Source organism: Coturnix japonica, chromosome 2 (assembly GCF_001577835.2).
Source record: "Coturnix japonica isolate 7356 chromosome 2, Coturnix japonica 2.1, whole genome shotgun sequence".
Classification (NCBI taxonomy): Eukaryota; Metazoa; Chordata; class Aves; order Galliformes; family Phasianidae; genus Coturnix; species Coturnix japonica.
The window spans coordinates 54,107,515-54,130,434 of NC_029517.1; the positions used below are offsets into that span (position 1 = coordinate 54,107,515).

General features: G+C 41.7%; 1 protein-coding gene across 2 annotated transcripts in view; it reads right to left on the reverse strand.

The window, feature by feature from the left end:
* Positions 1-3,113: 3,113 nt before the first annotated feature.
* ANKH (ANKH inorganic pyrophosphate transport regulator) overlaps positions 3,114-22,920 on the reverse strand; it is a 101,628-nt gene continuing 81,821 nt past the window's right edge. For both annotated transcript variants that reach the window (XM_015854397.2, XM_015854398.2), the window contains exons 9-12: positions 14,133-14,262; positions 13,687-13,810; positions 13,047-13,146; positions 3,114-11,819 (exon numbers count right to left, since the gene is read on the reverse strand). In XM_015854397.2, the coding sequence (XP_015709883.1) occupies positions 11,703-11,819; positions 13,047-13,146; positions 13,687-13,810; positions 14,133-14,262 (471 nt within the window). In that variant the 3' untranslated portion in view covers positions 3,114-11,702. The remainder of the gene's footprint in view (positions 11,820-13,046; positions 13,147-13,686; positions 13,811-14,132; positions 14,263-22,920) is intronic.

The window sequence follows — 22,920 nt, forward strand, 5'->3', positions numbered from 1 at the left end:
AGCTTCTGAAATTATTAGATGGTCTGTCAGCCAAATGAAGTATCTGAGTGTTCCTAAATCCCTCAGTCACCACCATCCCATACATGCTTCATCCCAGCCAGCCTTTCTGCCTTTGAAGGGAGAAGACAGAGAATGGCAAAAGAGATCTATGCTCATGGGAAGTTCAAAGTGAAGAATAGTGTGAGATTTCTTGTGAGGAACCAGGATATAAGAGCTAAGAGTGCTGTTGTGAAGGCAGCTCTCTTGTATGGAAGGGGCTACCTTCTCATTGGTGCCTTGCCACAGAAACACCAGGCTCTCCAAAGAAACACTGTGTGGATGATGGTGGTATTTGGGTGAGGCATAGTATCATCCATTTTGGCTGCAAAAGGATACAGCAAGCAGATGGAGAATGGTCTGTGTTGGTATTGTTCCCACCTGCAATTGTGGACCCATGGTTGAGGACCCTTGCATGAGGTCTCTTTGTGCCTTCTGAGGAAATAACCTGGATTAAACCTGGATTCAGTTCACTGAGGGAATGGCAAGTTGTCCTTCTTACCAGTGAAGGAGCAGTCAGGGAGCAAAGAGGGGAGAACCTCTCTGCAGGCAGTGAGGAGAATCTGCTAAGGGGAGAGGAGACTTCCAAGGCTGCAAGCAAAGAAGGTGAGTTGTAAAGTGAAATAATACAAAAGATGGTAATAGATATTCAAAAGGTTATTTATAGGGGAAAAACCAATATAGATGACTCCAGTCTGGATGAAAAATGCTGACTATCCAGTCTTCACCAAGAAGTAATCTCCAAGAGACACTGCCTTAGTGGTGGTCAGCCCTTAAATAAGGTCTAGGAGAGGTGGAGTCAAGCTCCACTCCTTCCAGGAGCACAGCTCAATTACTCTCACCTGTGCTCCCACAGCTGACCCAACACTTGCCTCAGCTGATTAATCAGAGGTTCAGGCTGTGATTACCAGTTTCCCATACAGTGAGTCAATAGTGCTATCTGCCCTCTATTCTGTTTTTTCCTTCTCACGTGCTTGCAGCCTGACTTCTTGTTCAGGGAGAGAGAAATAAAGCCTATATTGTCTGAAAAAAGAGAAAAAGTCAGACTTGTTGCGTGTGACTGCCTGTTTCTTCACTTTCTGCCAAAACCCACAGTGCAGCAGTGATCCCAGGACATGTTTTGCTGCTGGGCTCTGGCCCTCCAGCAGTGGGTGCTGCCTACCTGCCCTGCGCTGAGTAGAGAGTGGATGAGGCCTGTGCCTCTGCAGGGCCTGCAGCTGTGCCCTTATGCCTGAGGGGAGGAACATCAACCCAGATTAAAACCAGAAACCCCAAACCCACTGTAGAGATGAAGCCAATAGAAATGGCTCCAACACCTGTGTTCTACTGTTGCACAGAGTGCAGAAGCAACCTCTTTTTCTGTGCCTTATCCCAGCCCACCTGTTTAATGGTGTAGATTTTTTTCTAGCATGGCCTCCTGCCAGGCCAGTGATCTCCACAGGGACAGCCAGGCAAGGTCAGGCCATGCCCTCTGCAAGCGGCCATGGGAAGGCTGTGCTGGGTGCCAACAGCTAATGAGTGCCTCAGGGAGTTATCTCTTGCTGATTTAAAGGCCCTAATTATATTTCTGGCCATGTTTTGCATTCTTGGCCTTGGGCAGGAATCAGCTATGAGGTGGCCAGGAATGAGCTGTCAGTTGTTGAAGAGCAAGAAGGGACAGCCACGGTGTCCTCTGCCAGTGCAGGGGTCTCTGAGGGCTCTCTGGGCAAAACATAGTGGCTGCAGCCAACAACGCTATGGATTGGATTGGATCAGATACACTGTACAGAGAGCTGCTGCCCAGCCTAAAGCTGAAAATAGAAAACGGCATCTGACCTGGCCATTTTGTGCCTCTGTGAGAAGACAGCAGAGGCAGCAGAGGCCTTGAAGTTGGCCACAGGTGTGAGCAACACCCTGCAGACCTTTGTAAAGCCTTAAATACAACAGCTGCTCAAGTGTTGCATCAAGGGCCACTCAGACTGTGATCCTGCCCTCAGCCTCCTTGCTGCAGTGGGTGGTGCAGATTTGGTTGCTCTGGAGTGCACAAGAGACAGAAACAGTGTTCAGACACTAAACATTTTTGGTGAAGGAATGTTTTCGCAGCTTTCTGAGAGTGCCTTTGGGGGTTTGCCAGATGGGTGGATGAAGGATCTGCTCGTGACTTTTGAGTTTATTCTGACGGGATGAGAAGAATGCTCTACCTTAAGTAATAAGTATCTTTTTAACAGGAATGATGAATGTTTTAGTGTTGGTGTGGAAAAAGTATTCTGAGTGTAATAATTCCATACTAGCAACTTACAAAGGCTTTGCAGTAATAAAGTGCCTGTCTTCTGTCGTTTTATGGATACCTTTGGATTTCATCAGCTTCAAGTTTTCCTGGTTTCAGCTGGGAGAGACTTTATTTTCTTTATAGTGTTGCTATGATGTTATATTTTGGCTGTAGGAGAAAAACAATGTTGATAACACACTGATGATTTAGCTGTTGCTGAGCAGTGCTGTACAGAGCCAAGGACATTAAGGTTTTTCAGTTCCTTGTGCCGTCCTCCAGTGAGAGGGGCTGGGGGGGCACAAGGAACTGTAAAGGGACAGAGCCAGGGCAGCTAACCCAGATTGGCCAAAGAGATGTCCCACACCACATGGTGTGATGTGAAAAGCTTGAAAAATGGCGGGGAGTTGGCCAGGGGAGCAGGTGCTGTGTGGGGTCTGGCTGGGCATTGATCAGCAGGTGGTGAGCAACTGCATTGTGCATAACCTGTTTTGTATATATGTATTTATACATACATATGTATACTTATTATTACTACTATTTTCTTCTTCATTTTCAGTTTTACTAAATCATCTCAACCCATGAGTTCTACTTGGTTGTTTTTTTCCCCCGACTCTCTTCCCCAAACCCTCTGGGAGGGGCTGCGTGGTGCTAAGCTGCTGCCAGGTTAAAGTCAAGACCTTACAGTTGGCAGCATCATGCTCATAACTCAAAAACAATTTGAGGGTTGGATTAATTTCTCACCAGGAGGCGTATTTTGATTATTCCACATGAGAAGAGTGCTTCAGACCATGTCAGACTGCAAGAATTAATAACACGGAAGCAATTGGAATCATATGCAAACTGTTAGAACTTTTACTTAAAGTAATTAGAATATGAAAGCTGTTGGACAATATTGGAGCACAGACCTCCCCCCCCCTCCTAAAAGAAAGCATAGATCGTTCTTTTTAACAATGCAAAAAACATACATCTCTGTTAAATACATAAACAACACTCAGTTTTAATGCAACACGTACTTTTATACTTTCGACCTCAGCAGTCATTGAAAAAATGTACAAAGTTTTTACCTTCATTGGTTTCTTTAGAGGTTACAGAAAACCCACGTGTTTAAAGCAAAGAAAAACGTTCATTAAAAAACAAACGGGTCGCTTTAGGTGTACAGCTTCAAGAAAACAATGCTTCTTTTGAGAGAAATCAATTGGAATTCTACAAAAGTATGGCAGAAAATGATGCATGAGGTAACATTTCTTTTAAAATCTAGGATCCCTGTACTGTAGTTCCAAATAGGGCTCTGACTTGATACCTACAGTCCTTGGAAAATTGACTTGTTTAAATAGTCAGCGATTGCTATTAAGCATGCTGCTTTGCATAAAGATAGCTTTATCCTGAAAGACACTGAAAGAGTCTGAGTCTGATAGTGAAAGATACTCTGAAAGAAATGAAAAGCAAGTGATACCTCTGAGGTGAAATAACCATTTGCCTAGTTCTCAGATTTACCTTAAAATAACAGAAATGAACAAAGAAATGAGTTGCTTGGTTTTTTTTTTTCCTTATGGAAAGGTGACCTTAACCCCAGTGCAAACACAGCACTCCCCAAAGGGTGCCCAGCTACTACTTGGAAGCCTACTGAGAACAGAAGAGAACTGAGAACAGTCCTGCAGAATGCTCCGTGGGCAGAGGCCCTCAAACACCCTCCTGCTCCCTCCCAAGAAAGCCTTCAGATGCTGTGCTACCCTTTCTTAGGATGCTGCTTCAAGACACTGTTTCCCACTCTCAATTTGTTAAAGTATTTCTATTAAACTAAAAACAAGTCAATTTTAGAGAACCCAAAGGCACAATTAGAACATGCAAATATGAGTATTCAGTATTTATAGGCATTTCTGTGGTGCTGTTCCCTGCAGTATCCAAGCATTTTTCACCATGATCAGTGAACTCTATCCTCAGAACACCTTTTGGAGTTTGGAGAACCTGCTATCCTTGCTGTTACTACTTTACAAATGATGTACAATGTGGTCTAAGCCATCCTGAACCTCTGCTCTAAAACCAATACTTTCTGGGGGACATTTCTATTCAATTTAGCCCTCCTCCAAGATGATCCCCTGCTGCAGAGACAAAATGGTTCTCATCTGCTGCTTTTCCTTTTGGGTTCTGGGTTCTGCTCAGCTTTAGAGCTCTTTCTGGAGTAACCTTGTGGCTGGCCATGTTCAACTATGTGAAGATAGAGAGTGGAATGAATGAAGCTTCCCTCTTTCTCCACCACAAAAAGTGTGACAAAGTTTGGTGTCTTTTGTGTTCCTAGAACCGTAAAGTTCAGGTTTATCTGATATCAGCAGTGCTGCCCGGTAACCTTCATAGGTGAGTGAACCTCCCGTTAAAGATGATAAATGAGGGAATTGCACCATTAAATTCATTTCATCTATGCCACCAAGCAGAAAAGACTCTTTGGTCTCCAGCTGGGATTTCTACAGCCTGTATTACTAAGATGCTCTGCCAATGTCACAGCACAAACTAAACCAACAACCAAAAGCAGCACTGGAGGACCTGACAGTGGCTGCAATCCCAGCCACAATCCCATCAATAAAAGGCAAAGTCTATTTTCCCTCTCTCAGAAGAGCCAGCTCTAGGGAAGACTGCTGCCCCCAGCTTGCTCATAATGGTGGAATGACAAGCCATCAGGTTTTGTCCTAAAGGGGCTCTGTGTTTTGAGTCACCTCTCACTTGGCAGGCAAGCCCTGGAGACCCATGGCCATGCTGGTGTGTCCAACCAAGCACTGCCCTGGGTGCCTGGCATCAAGAAAATGGAGGCAGCAGCAACAAAAGCAGATCTAAAGTAGCAGTAGTAGTGAGGCCAGTGTTCTGAATGAGTGACACCACCTGAGCTCAAATGCCTTTGTGGTGGTTGTGGTGGTGGGAGCTTCTGTCCCACTGAAAAAAAACAGAGTTTGAATTCCACATCTTACCCATTTGCTTTGTAATAATATATGGTGTTTTGTGGGTGAATTTTTATTAAAAATAAAGTAAGCAAAGTGCGCTTTGAACTACATCACTGAAAGTGGGATTAATTTTAAGAACCTTGTTGACATCTTCTATAAAAATGCATACGAGCCTTCTTTTTTTTTTTTTACAGGTTTTGCTTTTGGAACGTCGTAGCATTTGCAAGGTCTCTTGATAAAATCAGTTGATGTAAGTAACCCTGTGGCCTGCAGCCTCCTAATTGTTTTGTCACAGCTTAGGAAGGCCATGGTGTTTACTGTAATAGGACACAGAACCAGAGTTGCATTAGTGCTGCTAACTACAAAGCTGAGTATGCTAGTTCAGGCTCTGTTGCTTTCCGTGTGTGCGCTCACACTCTGCTTTCCACCCAGGCGGGACACTCATTCAAATACATCCTTTCCTAAGAGAGTATTTAGACGCTCTCATTTGTAGACAGGCTCAAGCTGGTTTATTACATAAATTGTAGTATTACTTTGCATTAACTTGAAAGCTTTTTTTATGGTGCTGAATGATGCACATGAAAAGAGGGTGATGCATGCAGTTGCTTGCTGGTTTCAGGCTTTTGTACTTAGAGAGTTAACTGTAAAAGTGCAGTGCAGTTCTCAAATATTTTGTCTGTGTATACAATAGCTGAGCTTTGCTTTGCCCTCATTGTGGGGCTCCCACAGGGTGGGAGGCTGCTTACAGCTGGCCCTGAAATATGAAAGTTTTGTCATCTGCAAAAGAATCTGTGAAGCTCAGATTTTGGCTTAGATATCTGCATTGTTGAGCCCTAGCAGGCACCATCTCTCAGCCCTGAAACCCTAAAAAAAAACAACAAACAGTCTCAAGTGCCTTAAGATGACAGGACTATCCTAGGTTCCTAAGTGAAGCAGGGAACAAGTTAGGTCAGACGGAGATGGCAGGTATTTATCTATGTAACCCCAAAGCAGGGCAACTTTAGACATTAGTCAGGTTGCACAAGTTCAGCTGAATTTTGAGCAGATTCTTCCTAAGAATCAGCCTCTTCAGGTTGTATTTTAGTTTTCATCTATACAAAGTCCTGTGCTTCCCTGTGCTTAGAACAGTGCTCTGCTGCTGGAAGAGCTGGGACCTGGCGCTCAAAAATCACCAGCAGGTCAAAAGAATGGCTCGAGTTAAGTAGTAAACTTGAATTAATTCTTTGAATTCTTGATTTTAAATAAAGAACATCCCCCAGTTCCTTCTGTTTCTTGACTCCTTTTTGGCTTAGCAAATGAAAAGCAAAAAACAGTTCATCAAAAACAGTTCTGTTTCAAGCTACTTTTTAAAGACTACATTACTTGACATTCAGCATGAAGACCATGTTTTCCTTCTCAAAATGCCAGCAGACAAAATAAACCTAGCAGGAGCCTTCAGAAGAAACTAAAGAAATATCTGACAGTGCAGAACTGGGAATGAGAGAGAGAAGTGAGGTGAAACTTGAGTAGATGTGAGGAGTGACAACGTCTAGCAATCATAGAATGCCAAGAAGTCTGGCAATGGCTTTGTTGAAGAGTGGATCTGTGCACTGATTTTCAGAACAAATCCACACAAGCTGTTCCAAAATCACATGTGAGCCATGGCTCCCTAAGCACTCTGCTTCATCCCCCTGCTCTGCTGCTCTCTTGCATGTCTGGCCCACACTGCACCTGAGCTCATGGCTGATCTAATTAATGTAGGTGCCTCACTTCATGCTGTGCATCAGCACACAGTACAACAAGGTGTGCTGCAGGGAAGCCAAGAAGAGCCCATGGTTGTGGCCTGGGGGACATGCAGTGGGCTCTTGCCGTGGTCTGCAAACACGACAGTCTGCACATGCATATGGCTAACTTGGTACTTGGGAAATGCCAGTTAGATATCAAAGCTGTGTAATTCGCTCTTTGTTACTCTCTAACTCTGTTTAACTAAAGCTCGTGACATTTGCCTGGTTACTGCCAGTTACTTGGAATCAGCAGGCGATGTAAAGTCTCTGAGTGCTGCAAAGCACACATATTGGTTCACTTCTGCTTGAATACTTTTCTGAGGCGTTTTCACGCTCTTTTCTCTGATGACTCCTCCACTCTCAGAAACCCAAATACTCAGAGCTGTGCCTCATTTACACATCGCTTCTCACCCTTCAGTTCCTCTCCAGTGCAGTTAACAGGAGAATGGCAGAGCCATTTCTGCTCTCTGTTAATTGACTTCCACCCAGTGATGCCTTCAGGCCAGGTGTGCCACATCCATAAACTTTTCCATGTTCCCTCTTTAAGATCTTATTTGTACTTTGTTCCAGCAAACTACATACAGCCAGTTGTAAAAACATGTGCATAACACTCTTACATACACACTCATATATACATACCCATATATATATATTCATCTATCTGGCTACTGGACTGATGCTCAGGTATTCCCAGCCGCACTGTCCCACTGATCACACCATGCCCACACCTCAGCGAGAGGCCGAGTCGTGCCACTGCCCTTCTGCTCCCACACCACCCCGCACTGCCTGCGCCTGGTGGCCAATCCAAGCACCCCAAGGTGTCCTTTCACCCTTCCCTTTAAGCACGAGGCGCCAGCCCACAAAAAAAGAACTCTCTCCCTCAAAAGGCTCCTGTCTGTGTGCTGTTGCCTGCCCTGAATACACTGCATTCAGCAGCTCACCCTCCGTCTCCAGCCACTGTCTGTCTGTCTGCAGCAGTTCGGCACAACCCGACCGAGAGCCAGATATAAATCTCCCCCATTCAAAGGAAATATTTAGCAGCAAAATGAGTAGGAAACAAAAGACTTCTCTGTTACTCACCCATCCTCTTGCCCAGCACAGCTCTCACTCTTGACTGTATGGCTGTGTAAGAGGGATGGGACACGCAGAGCCCGCCTCACCAGGGCCATGGCCTAGTAAGCGTGTGGGGGAGATGATAAAAAATAGGTGCTTTCCAACTGCTACTGGGTCTGTGAAAGGAAAACTCAGACAGTTAACACAACCTTAAGTATGTATGAAAAGCCTAGGAACATTAATCCACAATCTACCAGCATCCCTTCTACTTTCTGCTGTGTGGTATGTTCCTTCATGGACTAAAACATAAAATGTAGGATGAAGATCAACTTTTTTGCTCTTTTTATTGTACCTTCACTGATATAATTCAGTTTTTCTCAAGAAAGTATTGAAAGGCTGAAACTTCACGTGAGCTCAGCGAGATGATGGTGCTGTTTCTCCCTCTCAAAACAGACAACTAACAGATTTCTGTTACCTCAGAATGTATCACACAGATAGAGAAGTCATGAGCAACACCACAAAGGAGACAGCATTTCATCAAAATTCAAGAGACCCTTTGTGTGGGAAGAAGCCAGCATGTTCACAAGGGCCTGCTCAGCAGAGACACTTGGGCGGGTAATGATTGGACCCATTCAGTGGGGTTCAGTTAAGCTGGACATGGTGGCACGTGCCCTTGGTCCAAAGGCAGTCCAGTTGGACGCACCATCAAATGGGGCTCAGATTGTCACTGAAGCCCTTGAAGATGTCACCAGATGGAGCTCTGGGCGCTGCTGTGGCACATGGAGCTCCTTGTGGACCTGCCATCAGGTTGAGCATGCCACTGTGAGAGAGCATCTGCTGGGACACCAAGCTCCCATATGGAGTTACGTGTTGCAGATACATCAGGAGATTTGGTTAACCCAGCAAGGCAAAAAGTACACAGTGCACAGAAAATGGGAATCAGTGTAATGAACGTGTCTTTACAAAACTTTGTGAATACTTGCCCAAATCCTACCACTCCTGTGCTCATTCACTACTTGTTTTTTGTGTAAAATAAAGGAATATTAACTACCCACAGACCCAAAATTTTGACTTTTACAACACCATTAGTTTCGCTCTATATGATCAATAATTGACTCTTCAATGATCGTTCAGTTTTCTATCTAAAACAAAAGACTCAGTGCATCAGTGAATTTGTTTTCAGATTCCTACTTTTGGTGCAGTCGTTACCTTGAACCCTACACCTGCAATGCTCAAAATTCCTCAAAAATACTGCTATTTGTATTTCTGTCGAGTATCAAAATAGTTTAGGGCTTTATCCCCACAGTTCCTCAAAAACTGTGTGTTACAGATTTGGATATAAATGAAAACGACAAGAACAGAGAAGTCTTTAACTGGCCGCTGTGAACTGTAACAGTCTATATACATGTTATATACATATGACTGTTTGAGGGTGTTTGTGAATGTGTATGTGTACAGTCTCCATACTGCATGAAGTTCATTTGTCTGAGGACATTTAGTCTTTTTAAAAACTCTCCTACAATAGACAGTGAGAACAACCTTGCGGTGGCACAAAAAATGAGTGGCTACTAGGTTTAGTCTTGTCCTTTTCTGCCACCGCTAATTAACCATGGACTGATTTTTCAAGTCTATCATTGGACAGAATCATTTCTAAGTCTCTTCTTACTGCATTTGCACATATAACAAATGGGTACAAATATCTAAGACGAAGTTCATTGATACAATGCCTTTCATGACAGCTACACCAGGTTACTAGTCAACTCGGTAATGTTTTAGAGACATTTTTAGCTGAACTTGGAAAAATAAGAAATGTACTGTGGCTTAAAATAAATGTACATAATATACAATATATATATTTATACACATGTGTATGCATATACACACATATATTGATATAACATTGAAAGTAATGGCTAATTCTGGTCAATTTTCTGAGTGCTGGGACTACCTGGCAAATAATCTAGAAACTGAAGTTGTCCACAATTAAATAATCATTTCCACAACTTATAAAAATATATTTTTACTAAACAAAGTTTAAATTAACTGGTTTGCAGAAATACCATGTAGGATAACTGTACCCAGAATGTGAATCTGGCACAGTTACAACTGAAAGAACCCAAGCTACTACAAACTGGACACAGGAACGCTGCCCCGCAGCCAAACACAGAACAGCCACAGCAATAGAAGCTGCTCCCGCAGCCGTCATCAGTGGCACCCAAACCATCTGTTTCAGTAACCTCTTACTTAGGCTTCATTTCCACTTGACAAGGACCGACCATCCAACACCACGCTCTACTTTTTAAGGCTCAATTAAACTGCACAGTGCCTGCCTTGTTTGCAAAGTGCAACTTGCTGGTTTGAGCAGCTTTCCACTTCCATGACACTGTTAAGAGATAACAAGTGATCATGGTCCCTACTTGAGGACTTGGAGGACTACCAGTACTTGAGCTTCACCATACTGTTTCTGATCTACTGCATAGGTAAATATATCATAGCAAAACATACATATATGTGTGTATATATATATATATTTATATATATACACGTGTGTGTGAGCATGTGTACATCACCAAATGAATGATTTTATGGAACTATGTGTAGGATTATGACACAGCATGGTATCCTGCACAAGTTACCTATATTTTTTCTTTCAATATATAGACACCAGAAATAAAAGTAGAGCAAATCAGCCTCTGAAAATTAAAGTTAAATCAGTGGACAAGAACTTTGGTAAAGCTTGTCAATGTTTATTTTTTTATTCAAATACAGTCAAATTATATCAGTTGCTGTCACCCTCTTCACAAGAGGAAAGTGCATGGGTGTTTTTTTTTCCTAGAGAAAACTATGTGAGGTGGTGCTTAACTATTCAAGAAGATTCTGAATTAAATGCTTACATTTTTCAAAAGGTTTTCGTCTTTCAGATGGAATGAAAACTAAGCAGAGTTCTTGTCCTGTGTGTATTTTATTTATCATATGCATATATATATAAATATATATACATGTATGTCTCTGTGTGTGTATATGCACATCCACACACTTTTACCAGAAGAGAGGAATCTGTTTTTCCCCATATGGAGACTTACGTGTTCCTCCCTGCCTTGTACCCTGTGCAGTATAAGCTCTAGTGATGAGGCCAAACAAAAAGATATAGTTCACCATAGTATATTAGTTTATGTAGCAAATTCATTTTCAAGCAAGTAAAATAAAGCTCTGTATTCCAAACTTCTTTTCCTTAACATTTCTCATAAAGAAAAGGAAGGAAAAGGAAAGAGGGGAGGGAGAAGGATTATGGCAGTAGCACTGAGCCAGTGGCACTCGTGTGTGTGCACGCAGGCACACACACACAGCAGGGCTTTGGTTGACAAATGCAGATTGTCCAGAGAAGATGGATGCATAAGTAAGGAAGACTCTACAGTGATGCAATTGTATCTTTTATGTTTGCATGGAGTGAGAAAACAAATTCAATTGAAAAAGAAAAAAGCAAAGACCTCTTTTTAGGTCCCTCATCAGTGTGAGCATACTCAGTATGCTAGAGAATTTATCTGAAACCTTTTAAATCAAGGCCTCTTTATTACAAAAATAAAAACAAACAAACAAAAAAAGTATGAGAGACGACAAGATGCTGAAGTGTCACTCCAATCGTCCCTGCAGAGAACAATTGCATCCCATTTCTTATTCATTCTCTTCTCTCATTTCTACGATGTCTGTCATTTCCTCCGTGTGAGGCATGTCGGTCATGGCAGAGTCTTCACCTTCTCCAGACGTTTCATTCTCGTTCCGCTTCTTTTTCTAGATTGAAACAACCAGTCATAAACATACAAATATGCTGCTTGTGAACACAGTCCTACAAGCTTTGGGCACTGAGAGAAGCCAGGTAGAAATAATACATTTGTTAGGGTACATAATAAAGAACTATAATATTTGTGTCATATTCACGGCTTGCCACTAGCAAGGTGTCATAATTTAGAAGGTTTTCATACGCTTTTGGGACTCTGCTTTCACCTTCCTAACGTAACTGCAATAATAGATGCATTTCTTATGCTAACAGACATCCAAGACGGGCGTCACTGTGACTGGAGGGAAGAAAGCATCTGGAATCTTTTAATAAGTCACGGACTTATTATTAAAAAAAGAAAAAAAAGAAAAAGAAAAAAAAAAGAAAACAACATATTTGAGAAGATAGATTGCTCTAGGGTGAAATCTGAATTTCTCAAATGTCAAACTTCAGTAATTTTTAAGATGTCAGCATTCTGGCTTTTCATGGTATTGATGATACACTGTGAGCCCCCACCCCACCAAAGCCTAGTAATACTTGAGTATTTTTGGACAGCAGGAGCGGGAGGGCATTCAAGTGTCCTATGATTCATCCAGGATGTCCTGGATTAGTAAAGCTAAGAAGTATTCAGCCCCACTAAAAACAAATTGAAGCATCTGTTCCTTATTATCCATTTCTCAGCAGGCTGACTAGTCTTACTGAAAACACTTGTAATGCTGACAAAAGTACCCCCACAGGTATTACTGATTCAGCTGAGTTTAGGCATATCAGAGTTTCAGTATTTCAGAGGTGTCTACACAAGTCTTGATTTGCAGATCTCAAGTACTGAGCACTTATTACCTCTTTAGGTGAGAACAAGTTGATCCATACAGCTACTAGTTGGCTCCACCACTGTGACAGTGGCTGTGGATATGATGGTATTAGTTACATGCTAATTCTGGTGAGGGAATAAATTAGCTTGGCACAGCAATTGCTATTACTGCCTGCAAAAAAGACGAAGTACCATGTCCCTGGCTAGAAACACTTTTTAAGCTACTACTGTATCAACAAGCAGTCAGAAGGCAAGTCGAAAACAGATAGATGTACATTGTGAAGCCTCAGGCCAACAATATACATCTCAAAGTTTATAGATCTTACTCTGATGGTCTGGAAAAATGTAACAGATTAATCATGACAGAGATCAAGGACCGAGCCTGAATTAAAATGTGCTTACACCAGATCCTGCACAGCCTACTGCTTACCTGTTTTCGATAGACGTAACAGGCCGCTATTGCGACCATAGTGGATTCTCCCACAAACCCTGCTAGAAGGGATCCTACTCCCAAGGTGGCTCCATGAACTCTGTGGGTAGCACATAACAAATCAGTCATGGTTGTGTGGCAATACATAATGCATAATTATATTTCCACTGACATGTATTTTAACAACTTTTTTGTTTCTTAACTTACTTCAGTATTTAGTAATGAAGCACATTCTGAACCAAATTCTCAACTAAGAAAAGCTGAATACAGAATTTAAAGACATGTGCAGTGTGCTGTAGAACAGATTCTTTGACTTTACGAACAGGATTTTCTCCCGATATCTTTCTTAACAATGCAATTAACATACTGGAAATAAATTCCACATAGGAACATGTTTTTGCCTCTCTGGCATTTGTGCATCTTTTTCAAAATGAACATCAGTATCTTGACTGCCTACAGCAAAGTCACACTTGTAAATCTGTAAATGTTTGGGGTTTCTTTTTTTTTCTACATATTGCAACCGTTTGGGGTTTATATCACAGTTAGTATTTGGGGAAAACACTCTGGGTTAAGCAAATTCAGGAGACAGGACAGAAGACAAATCAATTCCATCACCTCTGTGGAGAGCAGAGAAACTTACCCCAAGTAAGGCAGAACAATGAGACTAGTGATGAGGACGATAATCCGCAGCACTGAGCTGGGTGCCAGCACAAATGTCTTTTTTAGAGTCATCAGCCAACCAGTCAGGTGTGCTCTGACTGTCACTATTTATGAACAGAGGAAGGGAAGGAGAAAAGGAGGTGAAAGGAGTGAACATCAGTCATTTCATATGAAGATCTAATCGTGCAGAGAGCACTGCTCAGAAAAACACACGGTGAAACTCGTTTCTGGTAGCTCTGCATGCTGGGAAACCCTACTAGAAATGAAGTAGCTTTCATGTGCAAATTACTTAAACAACATGAGTTTAGATATATTTAGTATATATGTATATGAATATATATTTAGGATAGGATATTTTTATATTCTTCACTACATCACATAGCATTTGTTTATAGCTCAAAGCTGAGTTTTTGTTTTTGTTTTTACCTGGAACTGGGAAAAAGGAGAAGATGCGCAAAGGAACGACACACAGCTCTGCAAAAGCGAAGTCGACTCCGATTATGTCAACTAAAATCTTCTCTGACACATTTGGTGTCCAGAACATCACAAAACAGAGCTGGGAAGGAAAGCCAGAAGAACAAAATTAAGAAATGCTTATATTTCTGAAGGAAAGCACAAAGATAGGACCTCCTGGTCAAAAACATTGGGCATTTTTGATGTTAAACAAAGGAAGAAGATAGTAAAAACAAAACAAAACAACTTGCCTTTCTATAGCATTGACAGATCTGTAGCATGCAAGGATTAAGGTTTCAGCCTCTTTGAACACAGACCAATGAAAGAATACAACAAAACCTAGACGTTAAGCAAGAGTTCTGACTCAATAGGTTATGAAGCAGTCATATTAAAAATAACACATGTGCAAGCCTAACAACACTGGTTTCCTGTTCTTGGTTTCCAACAATTGGAATGTTATGGTTCAATCTAACCATAACCAGGAAGAAATTGGAGGTAAGGTATTTAAAAGGCTCTTCAGAGAGCCACCTGAATCATTTCCAGTTCACATCTTCATCATACATCTAAGTGTTTTTTGCAATTAAAAAGGTGGTTTCTTCCTGCTATTCTCCCAGAAGAGCACACATAAAGGAAGCAAGCTGACTGGAGAGGGCAGAACTGGGAAGCATAAATCCCAGTGTGCCATGTAAAATATGCACATTCACTGTTAAATCTGATGGCTCTCTATGATTCCCAAAGCATTCTTTTATTTTTTTAACCTGTAAGTTAATATCATAGTATCTGTCTCTCGTCTTATCCAGGTGTCACATCCATACACATTCACATGGCTTCTAAGCCAGACTTTGAAGTCCTACAGCCTCCAGGGCAGTCGGGATTTCACTCCTGCTCTTTGCTTGTGTGCCAGAGATTGTCCTTTCTATTGAGCCTCCATGTATCCAGCACACAGAAGTTTTTAAAGGTCTGTGACTAAGAGACCTGTAGGAGGTCTCACATTCTGACAGCCTATGCAGTGGCAAAACCTTTTGCATTCCTTCCAGAGGAATAGTAAATAGTTTTCTTCCCTATTTCTGAGTGTAGGAAACAGGTTTTTTCCCCAACAATCGAACCTTCTACTCCATTACTTTGAATCCATCTTGCAATGTATTTCATAGAATCATTAACATTGGAAAAGGCCACTAAGATCATCTAATCCAACCAACCATCAACCCATCACCCACAGCCACTAAACCACATCTCTCAGTGCCAGAGTAATACATGGAGGAAGGTAACAGTGGAAAGCTAACTTGATGATTATGTATTTCTTTTTTCTGCTTTAGTGAGCATTTCTCTGCCCCTGCTAAGCTACTTGTGTAGGACACAACTGAAGCAGAGGAGACAATCCAGAGCAGAGAAGGTTGTGAGGCTGAGAATCCAGTTGTTAAGAAGTTACTGTAAAGTGCCAGAGCAAATTCTCACACTGTCATAGACAAGGCAGACTGCAGTGATTTATACAAGCCAACTGTAAAACAACAACAGCAAGAATATTTTCTCAAATCTATCTTCGAAGTCCAGTAAATAACATTAGATGCAAACATGTCCACCCTTCAACTATAGCTTTCTGTTTTCTGAAAACATCAACCTTTATGCTGCTGGTACCACTCAACACAATTAGCATCCTCCCGAGCAGCACAGTTACTATCACTGACAGACTCCATGTAAAAGAGGAACTAAGAGAGTTATTCTCAGCCATGTTCTCTTTGAAGTTTATTTCTAGCCTTGATAGGAACAAACTCAATCTCCAGCCAACTCAGACAACAGAAAGGCCAGCTTGCAAACCAGGGTAATGACTACTACCCAGCTGGCACGCAGGCATCCCTCCTCAACTGCTGCAAACTACAGACCCACCTCTAATTGGCAGTCAGTGCTGATAAATAGCACTCAGCTAACTTGATTTTTCTCTCATATAGTATGAGTGCAGGATAGTATTAAAGCCTTTTGTCATTTAAATGGCATTTCAGCTGAGAAGTGGTCACTTCAAAAATACAGGAAAAGAAGATAGAGGCAGAAGAGTGGAATACTACAGAGAATATGAAGGTCTGAATAAATAAGGTAGTATTTATTACAGTGTTATCTCTGTATGAACACTAGCCTGAGTACTCCTGAAGATGTTTTAATCACTTGAAGTGATTTGAAGGGTTGTGCGATTAGGTAGTGTGTCTTTAAGTGATCTGGTGTAGTGAAGTTTGAAATATGTTATTAAATATGTCAACTTACAGCTGTGTGAGAACCAGTACAGCTGTACTGCACCAGATCAAAGCTCCAACTAGATCAGTGCTGTCTCCCTGCTCAGTGTTGCTTGGGTATACCTAAGCAAAGGGCATAGAGAAGAAAACGGGCATAATCAGAGATGCCCTTTCCCCAGCGTGCAGTCTGAGTTGCTGTCAGCTACAGATCTGGGCATTCCTCACTGAGGCAAGGCATTTGTAGAAGCATTGTCTGTAACAGTGATGTGCCATTATCCCGTCCAGCACTATTCTGTGCATACAAAATATCTAATGTCAGTTCTTTTCTTTTGCAATCTAGTTGTGCATTAAAAATATCCCACCCCAAACCCTTCACTTGCGACTGAGATGCTCTCAATAAGTACCTGTGTTTACTTTCACGTGGAACCTTGTTTTTCTCATCTAGCAAATTCAATGTCCAAGCATGCTGAAAGAAGATGCACTGAAAACTGTTGCTGTCAAGCAGCCTGACAGAACACACCAAACTGTTATTGCAGCTGGGAAGGTTTCCAACTGGTAGTGCTCAAACTTCTCCTTCATCTCTTATTAAGTGTACAGCATGCATCCGACTTTTCACAAATGCTTGTAAAAAACTGTTCATGAAACTCTGTGTCAGATGTTGCACACGTGATCTCTCTTATTTTCCAGAATTATCACCGTTTGGCCTCTTCAAAGGCCCTAAAGCTCCTGGAAGATATTTCCATTTATTCTGGTTGTTGACAGGGATTGCTAGACCTCAGAGACACGCTACATAATGCATGATAACACATTATGCTAACAAAGGCTATTGTCATGTGTAGAGTAATCTACAGGGTGCCTGACTGATTTGCTTTTAGGCACTTATGGAAAGCCCTGCATCTCTGGGGACATTCACTGATAAATACAAGGATTAAAGGGTATCCTAATGAGCTACGAACAACAGCATGGCATTCTCAGACTTCAGTGCAACCTCCAGTTAGAAGAACACTGATGACAAAGACATGACTGTTCCTGAGAAAGAGGCTAAGAAATCCAAAATGAATGTTTTTAAAAATGAGTTAGAAACAACCTGGTCTCATTCCAGATTGGTATAACAGATTTAACCATGGGGATTTAACCAAGTGGGTGGAACAGTGAACCTGCAAAAGGGCCTTCTGTGTTGAAACAGAGTTCATAATTTTCCACTGCAAAACAACTGAGCAGATGTTTCCTATCACTTTTTGAACTCGATATGTTTTAAGAAGTGTGGCTGTCTGAGAAAGGTCTTTAACCCTCCAACTATTCTGTGTGTGTACTGAAGGCTGTACCTTAACTAACATATCCAAGCCTTGTTCATGACATTCTTCTGCCCCTTTATGGTATTTGATGCTCAGTGAAGGCTTTATTACTTATATCATCTTTGATTTACCCCTCAGATATTTGAGACAGTATCAGTTACGTTAATCATTTTACTACTGTGAAAGAATATTGCATGATTGTTGCTTTTTAAAATGTGAAATAAATGACTTATATGAAATAAACTTATCCTGTATTCTACACAGTCTGACCTCCTGAACTGCTGCATATCTCCAAGGCCTCTGTCATTCCCACACAAGCAGAACTTCCATAATTCTGTCTCCTTTCAAGGCTTACAAAACAGGATGAGCTGCTCTTGTAGATACCTTTACAAGGTGAAAGAATGTCTTCTTCCAGTTTGCAATGTGACAAAAGAGGAATAAACCTCATAATTTGCAAGACTTTGGGGATGGAGAGAAACCGCACCTGATTTTGGCTGAGTTTCAATAACCATTTTTATATATACCTTCACTGTGGGACTTTGAAAATGGAATCATCTAAATTACTGCGTACTGGGATTTTTCTTACTCCAGCATCTTAATGTTAAAGAAAATAGCACTTACTTCTATTCTCCATTATAAAAATACAAAGTTGTGTACTGCTAACTACTAGTACTGAAACTATGGAAATAGTTGCTATTAATTAGTCACGCCTCTTTTCAGACTACATTTGGAATGCGTATTCTGTTGCATGGCTCTATTCAACGTATAAACAATTTCCTAATGCCTCCTGAAGCATTCATTCTTCTATGCAATCTCTCAGGTAGACAAACAACATGAAAAATGTTCAGCAAGGCTCTTGCAGAAGAAGACATAACCACACGTCAGTTTACACAAAGGTTTTCATGTTTTACTGCGGACCAAACAACAAAAAAACACCTTATCAAAAAGGTATTATTCCTTGTTGATAGGAAATCATATGCAAGTATAAGATAAAATTAATCAACACAAACAACTTTTTGCCTTTTGAGATTAAGATTTTTCTATTATTTTTTTATCTAAAAGCACACTACTATTAACTGTTGAAGTTATCTGGAAACTGTGTGGGAATTTCTGTTGTATGGTGTGAGAGCAAAGGCCAGCACCACCGTCTTGATCTGGGAGCTTCCTGCATACCAAACCCTGACCCTTAGCAGAAGAGACTTCCAGAACCCTCTCCTACCTTTTTCATACATCACGTCAGAAAGCAGTTTCCACCCAGCCACCCCTGTTTTAGCAACTCTGAGGAATTTTAGAAAATTCTTTTAAGATGAAGTCTGATCAGCCCAAAGGGAAGTATTTAAGCTTCCCACTGTGTGCTGTTGAGGTTTAGCACAGTGATCTGCTCTTGTAACTTAGAAATGGTCTTTTTCTTGTGTAAAGTTTTTGAGACAAGACTTAGTAAAGCTCCACAGAAAACCTGCCCTCACCTCACATCTGACTCTGCTCCAAGCCAGAGGCTGGGCCAGATGAACTCTAGAGGACCTTCCAACCTGACTAATCCTGTGATCCTGTGAAGCAAAAAGCCCCAGATCTGTGTGCAGTAAAATGTCAGGGCACAGTTGCATTTGAAAGCTGTTTATCATAATAGTACTGATGTGAATTAGCGGGACATTCTCTTACAGAAATGATCCCTCAGGCGCTTGCAAGTCAGTACAGATTTCTGTGAACTTTACTTTTCTGTAAAGCTGAAAACAGCTGTCATAAAATTTGTCAGCAGCAGGGGGAGCAAAAGAATCCAGAGCCTGCCTGCAGGAAAACTGTGACTTCACATCTTCTGACATAATTGGTTTCTGTAGATTTAAGTCTCTCCCTGCCCTCCCCAACTTTCCTTACAGTTCAGAGTGATGGAGCACGCCATTCTTTGGAAATAAAGCTAGGTCCAGCAGCTGCATGATAATCAACTCTCTGATAGCATTAGCACGATGACACGGATACCTCTCTCCCAGCTGCCACTTAAAATACTAGGGTAGTATTTTCAGTTCCACAATTTAGCCATTTTCTTCTGTCTTAAATTTTCTGCAGCACTTGCTGTTTCCTATCACGACTGCAGCGCCTGAGCAGCAACATGCTGCAGGGATGATTTTTGACCCTTCCTTTTCTGCTTGCTCCAGCCATTCTTGAGAATGGACCCTTTGTGTGAAACCTGAACAATCATGAAGGAGACATCAGTCTCCACCTCACTGCACAAAACAGAAATCCTTTGTTCTGGAACAAAGGCTCAGTGCCGTTCCACAGATGGGAGAAGGCCCCGGGCTCGCTCATGAGGATTTTATAAAGTCAGCCCCTGGTGGTCCAACATCTTCCTGAACAGGCAGGAATATTTCCATCAGTGTCTGAAATAACCTTTACTGAAGCAGGAAGTAAATCTGACCCTGAAATGGTACCAATCTTCAGCCAGTATTTCTGCCGATACTTCATTTCCAAATGGTTATTTTTGTGCCAGCAGCCTGAAGATTAAAAATATCTGGGAGTTCCAAGATGGGCAAAAATCAAAGCAGTGAAAATGAGGTCGTTCACTAGATGTATCATTTTAAAAGCTGTCCCTGGCATCCATATAACAGCTGATAGTAAAGTAAAAAGAATGAACATTTAGTCTTCAAATTTCATGCCTTTTTCTTTTTCATTAATGTATAAGTCCTAGATCAGATGTGTGATAGCTCCTCAGTATAATGAGGCTGTAATTAAGCCATTGATAAAATAAGACAGGGGAGTGTGGAGGAAATCTATTCCTCTTTTATTTACTGCTCTTCGTTGTATACTCATTAGAGATAATGACAATGAACCCAGTCACCCTGAGAAATTCAGACACTGGCACTGTCAGCAGCCGGGGCTGCATCCTCCAAGAGGGAACTGCTTCTTACTGTGACATTTCTTCCTGTGCTTTTTATTGCCCTGGTTCTATTATCTTGTGACATCAATAAGGCCCAGTCGCAGCCTTCAGTAATAAAGCAATGCAGAGACATAAGATGAAGACAGGAAATAAGAAGCAGGAAAAATGAATGAACCCTGAACACACTGGCTTAAACTTCTGGCTGGCTTTTTATCCTCCTGGAAGCAGCAGGTATATGTAGTAGCAGCAAAATGAAAACTATGTGGAAACTTAAATAACACTGTGCAGAACTTCAGAAGAAAATAGAGTTTGCGATGTTTCTTAAAGCCAGACACTAACCATGACTAAGCCCTGCTCTGTTACAAGAAGATACTCATGAAAGCAAGCAATAAAATACAGGGGAATAACTATCCAGAATGGAGGGAAACACTGTAGTGGCTGTTCAGCAATATAAGGGGAAATTAATAACTCTCATAAGCAGAAAAGAAGATATTTAAAGAAAATCTCCTGCTGAGGAGAGCTGTAAGCATGACAGGGGAGGATGAACTACTGCTTCAATCTGGAGAAACAGGACGATGTGCTATGAAGTACAGTCGCTATAGATTTTGTGCAAGGGGAACGAGGATAGGCAATATTAATACCATGATTTGATGTTATGTGACACATTTAAAGATTTCAATTATCCTTCAAACTATCCATAGTCAAACTCAAATTTCTTAGTAAATGTAAGAATACTCTTGCTTACATACTCTTGCTCATCTTTAGAAAACACCAGAATCACACAGTCACAGAATGGCCTGAGTTGGAAGAGACCTCAAGGATCAAGAAGCTCCAAAGCCTCTGCTGCAAGCAGGGCCACCAACCTCCACACTTAATACCAGACCAGGTTGCCCAGGGCCCCGTCCAACCTGGCCTTGAACACCTCCAGTAATGGGGCATCCACAGCCTCTGTAGGCAGTGCGTGCCAGCACCTCACCACTCTCATAGTAAAGAACTTTCCCCTAACATCCAACCTAAATCTTCCCTCCTTCAGCTTAAAACCTTTTCCTCTTGTCCTGCTGTGATCTACTCTTGTAAAGAGTTGACTCCCCTCTGTTTATAAGCTCCCTTTAGATACTGAAAGGCTGCAATAAGGTCACCCTTGCTCAAGTCCAGGTAAATGACTTTAGCCACCTTCCCTTTTTCCACCAATGCCGTCATTCCATCATAGAAGGCCACCAGGTTGGTTAAGCATGACCTTCCTCTGGTGAAGCCGTGCTAGCTGTCTTGGATCACACACTCATTCCTCATATGATCAAGCACGTCATCCATGAGGATCTGTTCAGTGATGTTCCAGGCACAGATGTGAGACTCAGCAGCCTGTAGTTCCCCAGGTCCTCCTTGCTCCCTTTCTTATAAATGGGAGTGATGTGACCCTTCCTCCAGTCATCTGGGACCTCACCTGACAGCCATGACTTTTCAAATATGATGGAGAGCAGCTCAGCAACCACATCAGCCAGCTCCTTCAGGACCCTGGGATGCATGTCATCTGGCCCCATAGACTTATACACATTCAGTCTCATGAGGCAGTCTTGGACTTGCTCTGCCCTTACAGTGGGAGGGGATTTACTCCCCCAGTCCCCACCTAGAGGTTTAGGGGACATGAGAAATATTAGAATCCTTGCCCTTGTTAACACAGAAATGCAACCCACTTTAAGAAAGATGTCTTTTAAGTATTTTTCTATTGATAAATTACAGTGCAATTACAACACTGCAAAACTTTTGCTCATCTTCCAGGCCACATTTATTCTAACACGAAGACAACAAAAACTTCCTCTTCTGTAATTCACATTTTTTATTTCTATGGATTAACTTGAGCAGTGTAGTGTTATAGTCTGGGTGGAGCACAACGGACACAGATAATAACACAGAGAAAGAAATCACCACAGTGACTCCTGTCTTCCTATCTTCCCTGATTTGGCTAACGTGTTTCTTGTAGAGAGGCAGAAACACTGCAGTAGTCAAAGTCTCTAGCCAGAGAGATTAATAAGGTTTACAACTGGGTGTCTCATTCTATTCCCTTTTTGCAGAAAGAATGAGGAAGGGAGTTTAGTTACTGCATTTTCTTTTCAGATTGCGATGCTGCTTTTTCTACCATGACTTCTAAATTCAAGATAAAAATGAAGCTTCATCAACTTCAATCCACTTGGAGCTACTCGTTCAGCTGCTAGATGCACCTGCACCTTTACTGCACAAAGACTATGTGTTTGGCTCTCTCACTGATATTAAATAACCTCCTTCCTATCTTCCTTCCCAACACCTTTCCCAATTCCCCACATTGCCCCTGCGAGCCATCTTCTGAATGTCTAACATAAGTCATTTATACAAGAGGGGAG